An 18,135-nucleotide genomic window follows, 5' to 3' on the forward strand; every position below is an offset into this window, starting at 1 on the left:
TGGGCATTACGGAGACTTGGTTGGGCACAGAAGGGGGTGTCCCCCTGGTCGAACTGTGCCCTCCGGGATTCCGAGCATTTCATCAACTGAGGGCCCAAGGTAGGGGTGGAGGGGTGGCGGTTGTGATTAGAGAAGGTCTAGAGCCGAGAGAGTCCACTGTGCCTCAGATAGCTGGTTGTGAATCCCTCCTTGTGAAGTGGGGCCATAGGAATCAGATGGGTTTGTTTGCTCCTTACTGCGTGACTACAGCCCTACCTGAGCTACTGGAGGTGCATGCCGGAGTGGCGGTTGAGATTCCCAGACTTTTGGTCATGGGGGATTTCAACTTGCCATCGGCCGGCTTGTCATCAACGGTGGTCCAGGAGTTCCAGGCTTCCATGACGGCCTTGGACCTGATTCAAGTAACTGATGGCCCTACACACATTGGGGGGTCCACACTGGACTTGATTTATATCTCTGGACAGTGGTTTAATAATCTGGTATTAGGAGATTTAGTGACGGAACCTGTGTCATGGTCAGATCATTTTCTCCTCCGCCTAGACTTTCAGACCGCCGCCCACCACCGCAGGGAGACGAAACCAATGCGTTGGTTCCGTCCCAGGCGTCTGATGGACCCCGAGAGGTTCCTGACGGAGCTTGGGCCATTCCCTGAGGATCTTGCCCACGGCACGGCCGAAGAACTAGCTGCGGCCTGGGAACAGGCCGCGGCTGGGGCTTTGGACCGTGTCGTGCCTTTGCGGCCTCTGACCCGGCGCAGATCTCAATTGGCCCCTTGGTTCTCTGAGGAGCTGAGAGAGATGAAACGCCGGAGAAGACGCCTAGAGAGTACCTGGAGGTCCAGCCGTTCCGAGGCTGATCGGACACTAGTTAGGTCTTTTTCGAAGACCTACCTAGTGGCACTGAGGGAGGCGAAACGTTCTTACGTTTCCACCCTCATTGCGTCGGCAGATAACCGCCCGGCCGCCCTGTTTTGGGTGACCCGCTCTCTCCTACATCAGGAGGGGCGGGATGACCCCTTGCAGGGACGTGCCGAGGAGTTTAGTGGTTATCTATACGATAAAATTGTTCAGCTTCGGGATAGTTTGGACCAAAATTGCAATGATCCAAGTGAGATGACGGAGACGTGTCTTGTTGAGGTTGTTTGGGATGAGTTTGATTCTGTGGCTCTCGAGGACGTGGACAGGCTACTGGGGAGGTTACATGCCACTACATGTTTACTGGACCCGTGTCCCTCCTGGCTGGTGCTGGCCACTCAGGAGGTGACACGAGGCTGGCTCCGGGGAATTATAAATGCTTCATTGTTGGAAGCCATACGGGTCTGGATGGGGAGAAACAGACTCAAGCTCAATCCCTCCAAGACGGAGTGGCTGTGGATGCCGGCACCCCGGTACAGTCAGCTGCAACCACAGCTGACTGTTGGGGGCGAGTCATTGGCCCCAACAGAAAGGGTGCGCAACTTGGGCGTTCTCCTGGATGGACGGCTGTCGTTTGAAGATCATTTGGCGACCATCTCCAGGAGAGCTTTTTACCAGGTCCGCTTGGTTCGCCAGTTGCTCCCCTTCCTTGACCGGGACACTCACGCTCTTGTCACTTCTTGTTTGGATTATTGCAATGCTCTCTACATGGGGCTACCCTTGAAGTGCACTCGGAGGCTTCAGTTAGTTCAGAATGCAGCTGGGCGGGTGATCGAGGGAGCCACACATTGCTCCCGTGTAACACCGCTCCTGCGCAGTCTGCACTGGCTACCTGTGGTCTTTTGGGTGCGCTTCAAGGTTTTGGTTACCACCTTTAAAGCGCTCCATGGCTTAGGGCCCGGGTACTTACGGATCCGCTTGCTGTTACCTTATGCCTTCCACCGACCCGTACGCTCACACAGAGAAGGTCTTCTCAGGGTGCCGTCCGCCAAGCAATGTCGGCTGGCGGCCCCCAGGGGAAGGGCCTTCTCTGTTGGAGCACCTACCCTCTGGAACGAACTTCCCCCTGGTTTGCGTCAACTACCTGACCTTCGGACCTTTCGCCGTGAATTGAAAACGCACTTGTTTATCCAAGCGGGACTGGCCTAAATTTTTTAAACTTTTTGAATTTTAAACAATTTTAATTGGGGTATTTTTATGAATTTTATGGGTTAAATTTGATGGTTTTAAACTTTCGGCCATTTATAGAATATGTTATTTTAACATTCTGTTTTAATCTGTATATTGTATTGTTTTTTATAATCTGGCTGTACAGATTGTACCCTGAGTCCTTCGGGAGAAGGGCGGTATAAAAATCTAAATAATAAATAAATAAATAACCCAACAAGAATTTATTCAATATTATTCAGCAGCAAGTTTAATCCCCTCTGCTCTGAAGAATCCCAGCAATGGAAATGGTTGGCTGTTGTCTTCTTCAAGGATGGAGTCTGTTGCCCTGAGATTTTCTGCTAAGGATTAAACGATCTGATCCAGCTTTGATTTTTGAGTTGAATAAAGGTTTGACTAGGTCCTATTAACAAAATGGTAAAGGTAAAGGTTCCCCTCGCACATACGTGCTAGTCGTTGCCGACTCTAGGGGGCGGTGCTCATCTCCGTTTCAAAGCCGAAGAGCCAGCATTGTCTGAAGACATCTATTAACAAACCAGTAAATAAAAAATAAATATTTATTTATTGCGTTTATATTTGCAATGAGTATTAACTCATCAACTCACCATGAATACTCATTAACTCATTAATTGACTAAGTCAATTAATAGTAATTTATTGTGAGATGGGTTGCATGCTAAAAGCCAACAAAGTAAATGCCCAGTTTATTATGCACATTGCTCCAAATCTGTGTGGCATAGTTCTGAAACTGTCACCAAGAAAAGCTGTAATTAGCATTTCAGTTTAGTTGTATAAGAAGAAATGGAATTTATTATTTATTTATTTATTTAATTTGATTTTTATACCGCCCTTCTCCCGAAGGACTCAGGGTGGTGTACAGCCAAAAGTAAAAAACAAACAATACAATATACAATTTAAAATACAAATTAAAAAACTTATTTTATAATTGGCCTAAAAACTTTAAAATATATAAAACTAAGACCCCATTAAAATTTGTAATAGAAAATTTAAAATTTAAAATCGATAAAATTTAAGCCAGCCCTGCGCGAATGAAAAGATGTGTCTTCAGTTCGCGGCGGAAGGTCCGAAGGTCAGGTATTTGGCGTAAGCCCGGGGGAAGCTCGTTCCAGAGTGTGGGAGCCCCTACAGAGAAGGACCTTCCTGCCGACATTGCTTGCACTGAGAAGTCCCTCTCTGTGAGAGCGTACGGGTTGGTGGGAGGCATGCGGTAACAGCAGGCGGTCCCGTAAGTACCCAGGCCCTAAGCCATGAATTATGCCAGGAATTATGATTATAATTATCAGGAAGCAGCTATATGTTGATATAAGCACTGATGGTGTTACATAGTTGGGTAATGAAATGTCTGCCAGCAAATAACAAAGCTCAGAGGATAAAGAACTTCACAAAGCAGATATATATCTGTAAAGCCAATAGGCAGTTAACCACCCCGAGTTCAGTTAATTGTTGTTGCTACTAAGAGGTTATTTTTGCCATGATGAGATTGTTATTTTGTCAAAGAATAGTTGTTATTATAGTTATGCATCTTCTTTTCTACAGACAATATTGTGTATATCTGTTCATTAACTATTTTACCATTTTGAAAGTGAGTTTGGTAACAAAGCCTATTTAACTTAACTCTCATTTGTGTTGTGTTGTGGTTGTAGAATAAGATATAATTAGAAGAAGCTGTATTTAGAGTGGAGGGATGTGGTGGCTCAGGGGCTAAGACGCTGAGCTTGTCGATCGAAAGGTCGGCAGTTCAGTGGTTCGAATCCCTAGTGCTGCCGTGTAAGGGGGTGAGCTCCTGTTACTTGTCCCAGCTTCTGCCAACCTAGCAGTTCGAAAGCACATAAAAAATGCAAGTAGAAAAAATAGGGACCACCTTTGGTGGGAAGGTAACAGCATTCCGGGCGCCTTTGGCATTGAGTCATGCCGGCCACATGACCACGGAGATGTCTTCGGACAGCGCTGGCTCTGGCTTTGAAACGGAGATGAGCACCGCCCCCTAGAGTCGGGAACGATTAGCACGTACATGCCAGGGGAACCTTTTACCTTTACCTTTATATTTAGAGTTATGCAGATCTTTAGATTCAAAGGCAAAAAAGTATTTTCATGGTCTTCAGCAACATTTAAAAAAGATCCTGATGGATTGTGCAGTTTACCTTTGTTGCTGTAGAATGATCCCAGAAAAAGATGCATTTGGTTTTCCCCTTCAAATCTGAAGTGTTCCCTAGCTCTGCTAATATCTTTGAGCTTATATAACTTTTGTATATTTTACAGGAGGTCTTCACTTAATGATAACCCATTTAGGGATTCCTTGAACTGATGGTGGTGCTGAATTAGTGGTTGTCATGATGAATCTTTTTACGCAGGTTGGTCACAATGTCCCTATGGTCACATGACTTACAATTGTGATATTGCAGCATCCCACAGTCACATGATCTCCATTTACAACCTTCTTTGTCAGATTCCTAAAGCAAAGTCAGTGGAGAAGCCAGCATGAGATCACAGATGGTGACTACATGATGTCCTTGCTTAATGGCTGCAATGATTCGCATAATGACAGCAACTGGAAGTGCTGGAATTATTGTCGTTAGGATCCTGGTCATGTTGCCCTTGTGCTTTACATCTCTTAGCAATAGAAAATCCAGTTCCAATTACTGTCACTAACTGAGGGCTACCTGTAACAAATTTGAAAATCCAATTAAATTAGAAAATCCAATTTAAATACAAATATTTATTAATTCATTCTGCTTTGATCACTTAATAACTCTGGGCTGTGCCTTCTAAGAATCAGGATAAATGTCCTGACTTGAGATTTTGATTTCTATCAAAGAATTTGATGCTAGAAACAAAGGAGAGATACTGTTTTGTACTTTTGAGGCTGTTATGCTGCATATGCTTTGTTACCAACAACAGAGATGATTTTATTTTATCATGGATTATTTTCTTGGTAGAGCTTTATGTTGGCTATTCAGAGAACCACACATATTGGCAAGGATATGCAGTATACAGTTCAATTATTTCTCAGAGGATTTCCCTAAAATCCAATCAGTTGAAGAATATAGTCTACTCTCCTAATTTTAATTATTTATGAAGGCACAAGTATATATAAAGCATTCAAATTTCTTTTGTTCCTAGTAGACCTTTAAGTCTATGCCAGCCAGACTATATTTCAGTACACAGAATGCAAATTAAATAGAAGTTCTGAGCTAGGATCTCCAAAAATATCAAGCAAAACACAAGGCACCAGAACATAGTGTCTAGACATCCATATCTGAAATCCTTCAATAATAATAAACGTTTATTGATCATCACCGAGAAGGAAGCATTTCTTAGTGCTGAATTCAGAATATCTGTAGCCCGCAAGCATTGCATATCTGTCACAAACGATTGAAACATACACATACAATTGTGGTAGATATTTTACATTTTTGTTCTTACGCAACTTTTTAGCTGAAGTTTATAGTATGTGAAGTCATAGTTCTCACAAAACTTACAGCTTAATGTTTACTCATGCCTTTGTCATTTCCTCATTGGATTATTACAATATATCCATATGAGGCAGTCCTTAAAGATTATCTGGAAATTACATCTGGTTCTAAATATTGCAGTGCGTGCACTTCTGGGCAGTCCACAGTTTACTCATATTACATTGCTGCTGCAAGAACTGTCAATCAATCAGAATAGAGCTGGAAGGAACCGTGGAGGTCTTCTAGTCCAACCGCCTGCTCAAGCAGGAGATCCTGTACAATGAGACAAGTGGCTATCCAGGCTCTTCTTAAAAATCTCCAGTGACGAAGCACCCACAACCTCTGAAAGCAAGCTGTTCCTCTGGTTAATTGTCCCTGCTGTTAGGAAGTTTCTCCTTAATTCAAGGTTGCTTCTCTCCTTGGTTAGTTTCCATCCATTGTTTCTTGTCTTGCCTTCTGGGGTATGGAAAACAAGTTAACCCCCTCTTCTTTCTGGCAGCCCCTCAAATACTGGAATATTGTTATCATGTCACCCTTAGTTAGTCCTTCTTTTCTCTAAACTAGCCGTACTCTGTTTCTGCAATGGTTCTTCATATGTTTTAGTCTCCAGACCTTCAATCATCTGTTGGATAGGGCTCATTGTTCTAATGAAAGCAATATGGCTTCCATTTCCCCACCAGTGCAATTCAAGGGGGATTATTACCTTTAAAGCCCTAAATTACTTGGGGGACCACGTCTCCCTGAGGGTATCCCATTCCACCCATTCCCCCAGGTTAGATATGATAGGCATACTCCAGATCTCTTCCTTTAAATGTTGTCATTTGGCAATGTGCCTTATCCATATCTCTCACTGCCCATTAGAATACCCTTCCTCCTGGAGATCCAGCAGAGCTCTATTCCCCTGTTCTTCTGGAAGGCATTCTATATCTGGGTCTTTCTACATGTGTTAGAAAGGAATGAGATTGGAGCACAGAAGGTGGAATGCTGATGTCTGAGAAAGTATTGTCTTAGGGTGCCAGGAATTGTTATGGCAATTGTTGGGAGTGTTGATATTTTTTATCGTTTTGTGAAGTGCTCAGGGTTATGGTTCACAATATAAGTAGCTATATACACATTTTTAAATAAAGTTGAATGCTTAAGGGGAGTTTGGGAGACATTAGAAACAAGTATGCAACTTATGGTCAGTTAATTTATCTGAAATTGTTTCATTTGTTATCTTTTAGGTAATGTATTATAGATTTAATGTGTTATAGAACAATCTGGTGGTCTTTTATTTATCAGAGATAGCTGAGAGTTGCTGCCCCTGTATATGTGTCTTCAAAGACTTAAAATTTTTATTTCACTGCATGCTCAGCAAATGGAAATAACAAACACATATCTTTTTCATAGGTACAATGGCTGCCTCCCTAATGGTGACCGGGGTCGTAGGAAAAGCAGATTTGCCCTTTATAAAAGACCTAAAGCAAATGGCGTCAAACCTAGCACTGTTCATGTGATTTCAACACCTCAAGCATCTAAGGTATTTTCACTAATTCTCAGACCTTGGGTCTCAATACTAAGTTTTGCCGAGCAGCAATGATTGAATATGTTGGTAACTATACAGCTTGAATGTTCTTTAAGTTCTGATATTCTCTTTCTAATTCACACTAGCTGTTTGATGTTACTAGAAATATACAGTTCTATACCAATTTTCCAGAGATTGTCCATACTCAGAGAAGTAGTATTTCCAAACACACACACACCCTCCCACACACATAACTATTAGAAGGGGTTTAGGGCATTCTGAGTCTTAGAAAACTCGGGAAATTTTTTTTACAAAATGACAAAAAAACAAACAAACCCCACCATGTTGAAACTTTAGAACCTCAGACTGGAATGCATTTCAAAATTTAATCCATAGCCATGGATTCATAGATGCATGGACAATTATGAATCTTGCAATAAAAGCACATATATTTTATTCAGGTAGACATGAATCCCACTCTAGGATAAACTACATATGAATATTTAGATCTTTTCAAGTTTTTTGCACACTCCAGTGATTATTATGCTCAAATTAGAAGAGATAACTCATTTACTTAGAATTCATGTTTTAATCCTATAATGCTATGCAATGCATTAGCAAAGCAACAACTAACTCAAAGAAAATAATACAAATGGAACATTAGTAAGAATGAGATGCAATATTGTGAAGGCAATATTAAGGAACATGAGATGAGCATAATTTTAAAAATATCATTGCAAAAAGTAAGTAAACTTTATTCAGAAGTTAACAATATAGCAAAACACATAACAGAACCGTATCAGTTAGTATAATATACAAACAGATCGGGGTGAAATTAAAAATTTTTCCCTACTGGTTCTGTGAGTGTGGCTTTTTTGGAGGAGATCATGTGACTGGGTGGGCATGGCCAACTCGACATCACTCACATCGAGGGGCTCCGGACCAGCCCCTCCCTTTCTAGCCACTCCTTGTTTCGAATGGCAGGAAAATGGGGAGTGGAATATTCCTGCCTACTATCCTTCCCTTAGTCTTTGCGGAAATTAAGGAATGGATGACAGGCAGGAAAATCCCCTTCCCCATTTTCCTGCCTTTCACAAAAACGGCTCCATTCCAGATGCTCCCCCCTCCCCCTCCCTCCTGGGGATACCTTAAAGTGACAGGCTGCAGCAGCTCCGTTGTGAATGGAGGGAGAAAAGTTAGCATTCTCTCTGCTGCATTTAACTTTGAATTCTCTGGCAGAGAGAATGCTAACTTTTCTCCCTCCATTCACTGTGGAACTGCTGTTCCCTTTATAGTTCCCTCCTGGCCCCCTCCCTTTTGGGGACTACCTTAAAGAGACAGGCTGCAGCAGCTCCCTTGTGCATGTAGAGAGAAAAGTTAGCATTCTCTCTACTGCATTTAACTTTGAATTCTGTGGAATATTGAGTGGCCGGAAGAGGTGAGTGGCAACCGGCCGGGTGTGGGTGGGGCCAAGGAGGGGTAATTACTACCAGTTCCAGCAAACTGATGCCCATAATCCCTAGCCGTTTACCCGAACCGGTCCAAACCAGTAGGATTTCAGCCCTGAAACAGATAGAAAATAAAAGGAGAGAGATTATTTGCAGACAGATGAAATCTCCTGCAGATTATTTTTTTCCAAGTAAAGATAACATTCCCAGAATTAATTCCAGAATTCCATATACAATTTATGGAATCTCCTTTCTGTGTTTCAGAAATCTCTGAAGTCTTTAGTTCTATTCAAAATGGAAAACCTCCTGGTCCTGATGGGCAATCAGGGGAATTTTATAAAAAATTTAAAGAGATGTTAATATTTGAATTTTTATTTTTATACAATAGTTTGCACCAAGAGGGCCCTTTTCCAGAGTCTTGAAAACAGTCTAAGATTATTTTGATCTTTAAAATGGCTACAAATTCACAGAAATTGTCATTTTATAGGCCCAATTCACTACTCAATGTGGATTATAAACCATACACAAAATTGTTAGCTAACCACTGATTATAAGTGACATCATTCATATATTTAACATATGAATGTAAATTTATATTTAATTAATATTTTATTCCAATTTAAAACATAACTATCCAATCAGAAAACTATTGACTACTATAGAAATTAGTAAAACTAATTAAGCTTTACTACTAGTAATGTATTTTTTAGATATATTTAAAGTTTAAAGTCTTTGATTTTCTGGAAATAGCATTTTTAAAACAAATATTAAATAAATCTAGAATTGGGGCTGGCTGTTGTAAGATGATTGAACATATATATGGAACAACTAGTGCAGATAAGACTTAACAGCTTTGATTCAGATTCTATTGGGATTTTAAAAAGTACCAAGCAGGGTTATCTCTTATCACAGGGTGTCAAACAATTTTACATTTCATCCCTGACTTAATATTAGTAATAATTTACAAAATTGATATACCACCAATTCTCAATGACCCTGGGTGGCTCACAACAATAAAAAAAACAACAATTAAATCATTCACAGGTAAAAGATTAAGATAAAAGATGACAAACTCAGTGATACGAGGGGGCTCACTCTCATCAAAGACCTGGGTGAAGAGCCAGATGTTTTTGGCTCTTCTGAACAACAGCCATCCAGATCTTGGAGGGTACCTAGTTCTAGTTGGCAGATGCCGCTAAAACGAAGGTGAAGAAGGTGCTGCCTTCTTCAGCGCTCTGCCAGCCAAAACAGGCCATGGAAATTGATGTATCTTCTAATGAGCTTCTATTTAGAAAATGATTTGAAAGATGATATAGACACCTTGCTGTATTGGGGTCTAGTCAGTTTTAAAACAACTGTATTTATGTCATTATGCTGCTGCCAAATGTTTTCCAGTGTGTTGTACGGATGATCCATTAATGGGTTAATCCACTATCCAATCATCAGAGACTGAGTGAATATATTTATTTGAACTGCTTAGCCACACCTCCTGCTCGTTAAGCCCCAGACTTTTCACTCAGTCCAAAGGAAGAGCCAGTTCCCAGTTGTGGCAGCCATTTTTTTCACCAGGACTGTAGGGTGGGAGGAGAGATTGGTGCGGGGGAGATGTTTTAGCACGTTGGCTGTTTTGAAAGTTAAAAAGAACAATATTAAATGAATCAAGTGTGAAATAGATCAGCTTCAGGAGGCAGAGTCTCAAAGTTTAGATACAATAATTATCGCAGTAGTTCAAAGCTTAGCATTTGGTTCTCCTTATCTGGATTTAGAAGCTATGCAGAGTTAAGCCTGGTTAATATTTGGGTGGAAATATGGGGGGGGGGAATAACCCAATCTTGGAGGGTATCTAGTTCTGCTTGGCAGATACTGTTAAAGAGAAGGTGAAAAAGGTGCTGCCTCCTGCGGCACTCTACTAGCCAAAACGGGCCACCCCACTTTCGGCCTCCATGGCCTCCTGCAACACTCTGCTGGCCAAAAACAGGCCACGGTGGACTTTGCAAAGCCCCTGTGTGGCCCGTTTTCAGCCTCCATGGCTTCCTGCTGTCAACCCTGAAGCTGATCTGGCTGAAGTCAGATCCCTGGCTCCAGTGTGGCAACACTGAAGCTCCAAGATGGCTTCGGCCAGGTCAGCAGGTCAACCTTGACACCTGCAACAGGTTTTGGCCAGCAGAGGCACTGTGGGCTGGTCCTTTAATAGTTCCAGGCCGGCCCTGTGGGCCAGATCTAAGCAGCCTGTGAGCCGGATTCAGCCCGCAGGCCTTGAGTTTGATACCCCTGTCTTATTACCTATATTATTCAATCTAGTTATAGAAGTGCTGGTAACAGCACTATATCCAAAATCAGATTTACTGGATAAAATTGGGAGACATGACATCTCTCTCTCTCTCTCTCTCTCTCCCCCTCCCTCCCTCCCTCCCTCCCTCCCTCTGTGTGTGTGTGTGTGTGTGTGTGTCTGTGTGTGTGTGTCTGTGTCTTACACACACTATTCTTCCCAAGGTTGGAGAGATTCTTTTTTTTAAAAAAAAATCACTTTTTTTCACTTGTAGTGGTCATGTGATAAAGCTACACCCTTTTTGGTGTAAAATTTTTGGGGATAAGTAACATTACTAAACAAAAAAAATATGTTCCAAGTTGGCTTATTGCATTTATTTTTAAGCCTAAAGTTTCATCTTGTAAATAAAGAACTTATCTGTGTAATTTCAGCAGTCAAAACAATAATTGCACAACATTGGAAAACTAGATAACATTTGAGATTTGAATTAACAAGGTCTCTTCAATTACCACATTAGGAAAAAAAACAGATAAAGTTAAAATATGTAATGAGACATCAGAAGCAGTACAACAGTTTTATTAAATTTGGATGGATTTTATGATTTATCTCAATAACAACAGACCAATATACTATACTTTAGATATATGATACATTTGTATTTGCGGTATCTGTCTCTTTATTTACATTGTAGTAATACTTTTTTGTATTTTCTGTATCTTTTTTTCTTTAAATGCACCTTGGATTTATAATGCAGTTACCTGATACTGTTTCTAATCACAGTTTAATAAATATAATGGGAAAACTTGAAGGAGTTTTTATGCTTTTAAAATTGCTGTGTAAATATAGCTTCGGGTGTCTGCCCAGAAAACAGTGATAAAATGAGTTACAACTAGTGCTCTTTCTGAAATCTTTAGCAAAACCTTTACTTTATATTGCTTTTCTGGTGGCTTAAGGAGCTGTAACCTAAACCAAAAGAACTAAATGTACTTTTGCATGTTCTATAGTAACATGGTTTCAAAACAGAGAACAATACTGTTCCCTTCTTTGAATAAAATCCATGTTAGAATAAAAACTTGCATATTTTAGAGACAGTTTCTAGCACCATATGTGCGAGGAGAACTTTTATCTTTACCTTATAGATTCATTGCTTTAGTGTTTACATAATGGTAAATATACTCTGACATCTATTTTTGACTGAATGTGATGTGTGACAAAATAGCAGTAAACCATAGCTAGTAAACTGTCAATTTATAAATCTTGATTTATTTTATTATGTATGAATCCACTATCATAATTCATTTCTTCTAGGTATTCAGAAAAAATGAGATAAGAATATGGAATAGGCTAAGCAAGCTATAACTGCTTTGTCTGCAACTTTGTTTGTTCAACAAATTATGGTTAAAATGAAATCTAAGTATTATATAATTATCACAACAATTTTTTTCCAAATGAGTATTTTTAAAGGCCGCCTTCCTCAATCAGGGTGTTCTCTAATTAGTTAGACTTGCACAGGCAAAATACCCAGTGATCTCGTTAAACCCTTCAGACTAGATCAGAGTAGGAATCGAACTTCATGTTCATCAATACTACTTTTATTGTAAAGTTTCAATAACAGATTATTTCACTTTACCTTCCCTCCCTTTATCTTGGGCGTATTAGGGTGGAACCTTTTACTCACATCACATTGTTGGCCCAAGCCCAGGCTTAACTAACCATTGCTTTGACAATGGCTTTTTCTCGTGCCTCGGCCCTCGACACAGCGTGCCCATTGCATTGTAAAAGTTGGAAGTGCACATACAGTATGTGGATATTGTCCAAATTGGCTAAAGCTGCTTTCCTGGAAGAAAGGGGAGTAGGAATTGAAATTGACAAAATGTCTATCAGTTCTGAGTTTCTGGCTCTTCTTTAATTTGAACATTAAAAGGAAGCTTCTTCTACCATGAGTACCACCATTCCTTTATAGAGATACTTTACTTAAAATAAGTATTTAAATTGATTGCCACTAAGAGACTGTAAATTGACAGCCAAATCCTGCAGAATGTTAGTGAGATATAAATAGGCATCACTCCCTGCTATATAAGTTGGAAGACAGACAGGGGCATAACACTGCTTTTCCGAATATATAATTATTCTGGAACCAGAAATGCATATTTATGGCAAGTGACTAAAAAGCACTCCCAACATGTCATCTGCTTTTCCCAAGTCGTCCTTTTCATTGTATCTTTTTATTTATTTTATTTATTTATTTATTTATTTTGTCACACAGTATATATAAGCATAAATATGAAAAAACTATACAATATATACAATATATAAGCATATATATATATGAGTATGTAATAACTATATTAATTGGATATAATGAAAGGAAACAATAGGACAGGAAAGGAAACAATAGGACAGGAACAGTAGGCACGCTTGTGCTCTTATGCACGCCCTTTCCTAAAGACCTTTTAGGAATGGGGTGAGGTCAATAGTAGACAGTTTTTGGTTGAAGCTTTGAGGATTTTGGGAAGAGACCACAGAGTCAGGTAGTGTATTCCAAGCATTAACAACTCTTACTGAAGTCATATTTTCTGCAATCAAGATTGGAGCGGTTAACATTAAGCTTAAATCTATTGTTTGCTCGTGTATTGTTGCAATTGAAGCTGAAGTAGTCTTCGACAGGAAGGACATTGTAATAGATGATTCTATGAGTTAAACTCAGGTCATGTCAAAGGCGGCGTAGTTCTAAATTTTCTAAACCCAAGATTTCAAGTCTGGTGGCATAAGGTATTTTGTTGTATTCAGAGGAGTGGAGAACTCTTCTTGTAAAATATTTCTGGACACGTTCAATTGTATTGATCTCAGAAATGTGGTATGGGTTCCAAACAGTCGAGCTGTATTCAAGAATTGGTCTAGCAAATGTTTTATATGCTCTGGTTAGTAGTGTAGTGTTTTTGGAGAAGAAGCTACGCAAGATTAGGTTTACAACTCTTAAGGCCTTTTTTGCGATGTAGTTACAGTGGGCTTTGGCACTTAGATCATTTGATATGAAAACTCCAAGGTCTTTAACAGGGTGGGGGTCATCTGCAAGGTAATGTCCATCAAGCTTATACTTAGTGTTTAGATTCTTTTTTCCAATATGTAAGACTGAGCATTTGCTGGTTGAGATTTGGAGTTGCCAAGTTTTAGATCATTCAGATACAAAGTCAAGGGTAGTTGTACTGTTGGTGGTGTTAAATAGTTTGACATTGTCAGCAAAGAGAACACAATTATTTGTAATATGGTCACAGAGATCATTAATGTATAATATGAAGAGTGTTGGTCCAAGAATGCTGCCTTGGGGAACGCCACTTTTGACAGGAACAGGATTTGATAGAGCATTGCCAATTTTGACCACTTGTTGTCTGTTTGATAGGAAAGCTGTTATCCAATTGTGGAGGGGTCCTGAGATGCCGTAGGATTTTAGTTCTATGAGAAGTTTATCATATACTACTGAGTCAAAAGCTTTACAGAAGTCTATGTAGATTGCATCTATTGCTTTGCCCTGATCAAGATTTGTAGTCCATAAGTTGCAAATTACATGATAATTTTTTTCTGAAACCAAATTGTTTATTAGAGTATTTTTTATTTTTTATTAGAGTATTATTTATGTATTCATTAAGCTTATATGCCACCCAGTTTGGCTACAGGTGACTCTAGGCAGTTTACATTCAATTAAAAACAACAAGATAAAACATTTAAAACATTAAAATAATAAATAGTAACACTAGAAATGAGTTAAAACTGACAAAGATGGGAGGGAAGGGAGCAAGTTACACACAGGGATGGGATGGGATTTATCTTACTCTATTAACCCCCTCCAGAATGACATGCCCCAATTGGGGCCCCAGACAGTTGGCAAAACCAGCTCTTCAGGCTCTTTTGGAAGGCCAAAAGCCTTTTTCTGACTGACTATATTTGTACTCTTAGAAGTTAAATGTGAGCTGAGAAAACTTAATTAAAACATCATTCTCTTCGATTGCTGGGACAGCAGTCAGGATGGGGAATGACTCCTGTCTGATGACAACTGAGTCTGCCGGTTGAGAAGCTCCTCCTCTTCCTTCTGCTTCCCAGCTTTCAGACTCAGTTCTGATCAGACAAGACACATTTTGCTGAGCTGTCCAGCAATTATTGAAAATAATTTAAATTTAAAAAAAAAACACTAAAAGAAGAATTAGGAGGATTCCTTAGAAATCCTCAGCGGCTTCCCTAATTAACTTCATTTGGGGCCTCTTTCCAGCGAGAAGGGCTCACGCCCGAGCCCACTGAAGCTGCTGTGGGCGGAATTGCAAAGCCTCCCAGGAGCTGGTGGCAGGCTTTGTTCTTTTAGAGTGTGGATGGCTCACGCTGCATATCGCTCTCTTCTCCAGCCCAACGGAGATCTTTGCAGCCGCCAGAGCCGGCTGCAAGCATTTAGCAGCCTCTAAATGCCAGGAAGCCGCGCGTGGGCTTTTTACAAGCTACTGCTTCACAGCTGATAGAGGCGCCAGCTGCAGCCGCACCTAGGACCGGCTTTTCGCCCTCGGCTTTCCGAAGCCTCGTGGGCTACAGGCGCCTTCCCCTTGGACAGAGGGAAGCCTCGGAGTGCCTGGAGGACCTCTGGATTGCCCTTTAACAAGGATTCATCGGACTACTCCTCTGAGCGTGAGAAGCTTACCTTTTTTTCCTGAGAGGCACAGAGCTTAGGGGGTTTCTCTCTTATTCCCCCTTATAGCTCATTATTGATATTCATTTGGATTTTTTTTTTAGGGTGGCTTTAATCAGGGCATTTAGCGCCCGCCATCTTGGATTTGCCTCGTGGCATTTAGAGGCCTAGTCTATTATTCAAAATGGCCGACTCTGCCTCTCATCAATCTCGTAAAAGAGGCCCTACTTCTAGAGGAACTCCTGAGTCATCACACTCTTCAAAGAAGTCCAAGCCCTCAAAACCTCAATCCTCTAGGTCAGGGCAGACTTTTCCTACTCAGGATAAGGATGCTCTTAAACGCCACAAGGCCATTGAGAAGGCTATAGAAAAGGCTGTTCGCCTTTCTGCCCTTCAGGAAGCCTCCCCACAACAGACTACTTCTGCTGCCTCAGCCCAATCCTCTACTTCTGCCATTCAAAGTCCTGGGGTCACCATGACTGAGCAGGATGTCCCTTTAACCCTTTCTCCAGATGGAGGCTCTCCCTCTTTGGCTAAAACAGGAGGGATTAATGAGAGACTTTTTGGCCTGGCTCCTCAGAGTAATTCCACTGATGTTCCATCTCAGCTACCTCCTCCTCAGCAATGTGTTTCATTAGGAGGGGAGGAAAGAGCAGATCCCACGGGTTCGAGAGAAGAACCAGTTATTCCTCCTGAAATTGCCAACATGATTCAGGCAGCAATTCAAAAAAGTTTAGCTACAGAATTACAACGTAGAACAGAGTCCTGGGTGTCTCACTGTGATACTGCAGCAGACTGCCAGTCTCAGTTGTCGATGGATCAGGCCCATTCAGGAGCTCAAGTTCTCACTGGAGTTTCTCCTAGTTATACCTCTTCTGAAGCAGAGGATGCAAGGATTTAGATTTATCTGATGATGAGGATCTTTCTCCAGACCAGCCTTCGTTTGTAGGTCTTTTCAAGCCTCAGCTTTTTAGGTCTCTCTTGCATAAGGCCAGGGCTACCACTGGCCTTGCTGCACCTGCTACTTCTGACTCTACTTCCAAGCCTAGTCAGCCTTCTATTCCCCTATTTGAGGAACCAACACTGGAGTCGAGATCCCAGGCCCAAAACTCTTCCATGATGTTCTTACTCACCAATGGAATGTCCCTGCCTTGGGTCCGAATCCTTCAGCACTAGATAGAAGATTATTCAATTTGGCCCCCGAAGTTTCTTCTTTTTTTTTATTGAAAATGTTTTTACAAAAAATTTTTCCCTTTCCCCTCCTCCTCCTCCTCCCCTCCCTCCAAAACCCCCTCCTCCTCCCCGACTTCCCAGAACAAACACAAGGTATAGTTCAAAAGAAAAAACAATCATACGCTAAATTTTCCCTAACACAAATTATAATCCTCCCCTTCTTCTCAAATCCTAATTTCCCCCATACAAATCAGAGATAAATACATCCTAATCATTCAAAGGCAATCTGATATCTCTTAATCTGATATCTATTTTGCGTATATTCAATCCATTTTTTCCATTCAGTTAGATATTTTTCTAACTGAATAAAATATTTTTATTTTAGCCATCTCAGCCAAATTAGCAACTTTCAATATCCATTCTTCTATTGTAGGTAACTCTTTTTTCTTCCAATATTGTCCTATCAATAGTCTTGCCGCTGTTACTAAGTTTAAAATCAGCTTAGTCTCAATTACTGTACAATCTGTAATAATTCCCAATAAGAAGAATTGCAGTAGGAACTTTATCTTCTTTTTCAAAACATTTTGTCCAAGTTAAAATTCAGTTATAAAGTCAGAATCAAAGATATAAAATTAAAAAAAAAACTTTTTCTATCTTTCTTCCTTTCAATATAGGAGAGCCTCCACTTTGTTACAATCCACAAATACAGTCTCCACTTGATTACACAAACAGCTTCCAACTTTCACTTCCTCTCAGATGCCATTTTCAGCAATCTTAATTAAAACAATAGAAAGTTTCTTTTCTTAAAGGGTTGAAGTCAGGTTCAATACTTGCAATCCCAATGATCGATCACTTGTGTTTGTTCCGTCTGCATCCAGAAATCCAAAGAAAAATCACTTGGGCAGAGGTGGTCGCTTTCTTCTTTTCCTGCTACTGCAGGAGCGTGCTGGATTCGGAGCTCAGCGGAGTTATGCGGGACTCAATCCTCCGAGGCTTCATTTTTACAAAGCAAAGCCTCTGGGGAGTTCTACCGCTTTTCCACTGCTCTTTCCCTTCCCTTTCTCCCAGGGAAGGTACTTCAAGCCAGTGAGCAGCTGATTTTCGCTGTTTTCGCCGGCTTTTACGATACCTCAGCATGGGGTGCCTTTTCAGGCGTCCAGCGAAGAAAGCGGTGCCACTGGAAGTCGGCCCCCGAGGTTTCTAAATTGCTTCAGGTTCTTGTAGTAGATTCCCCTGTGGTAGCCTTAGTTTCCCCTTCAGTCACGGCTGGGCCCCCTGAGGAAAACCTTAAACCAGAGGATAAGCGTTCCGAATATTCCTTAGTTAAGACGCACCAAGCGGCTGCTTGGTCTGTCAAGTCATCTTTAGCGGCCTCCTTTTTCAATAGGGCTGCCCTCCTTTGGATCAAACAATTACAGGACCGTTTACCATCTTCTGATGTCCATTCTCAACAGGACATCAATAAGATTGTGGCTTCTTTAGAGTACTCAGCTGACTCCACTATGCGTGCCTCTCGCTT

At 40.9% G+C, this 18,135-nt stretch overlaps 1 protein-coding gene across 1 annotated transcript in view; it reads left to right on the plus strand.

Annotated features, from left to right (window-relative positions):
* PELI2 (pellino E3 ubiquitin protein ligase family member 2) overlaps positions 1-18,135 on the plus strand; it is a 73,407-nt gene that overhangs the window by 15,398 nt on the left and 39,874 nt on the right. The window contains exon 2 of the mRNA XM_058162990.1: positions 6,943-7,072. Coding sequence (XP_058018973.1) covers positions 6,943-7,072 — 130 coding nt within the window. The remainder of the gene's footprint in view (positions 1-6,942; positions 7,073-18,135) is intronic.

This window comes from Ahaetulla prasina, chromosome 1, assembly GCF_028640845.1.
Source record: "Ahaetulla prasina isolate Xishuangbanna chromosome 1, ASM2864084v1, whole genome shotgun sequence".
In the NCBI taxonomy this organism is placed as follows: Eukaryota; Metazoa; Chordata; class Lepidosauria; order Squamata; family Colubridae; genus Ahaetulla; species Ahaetulla prasina.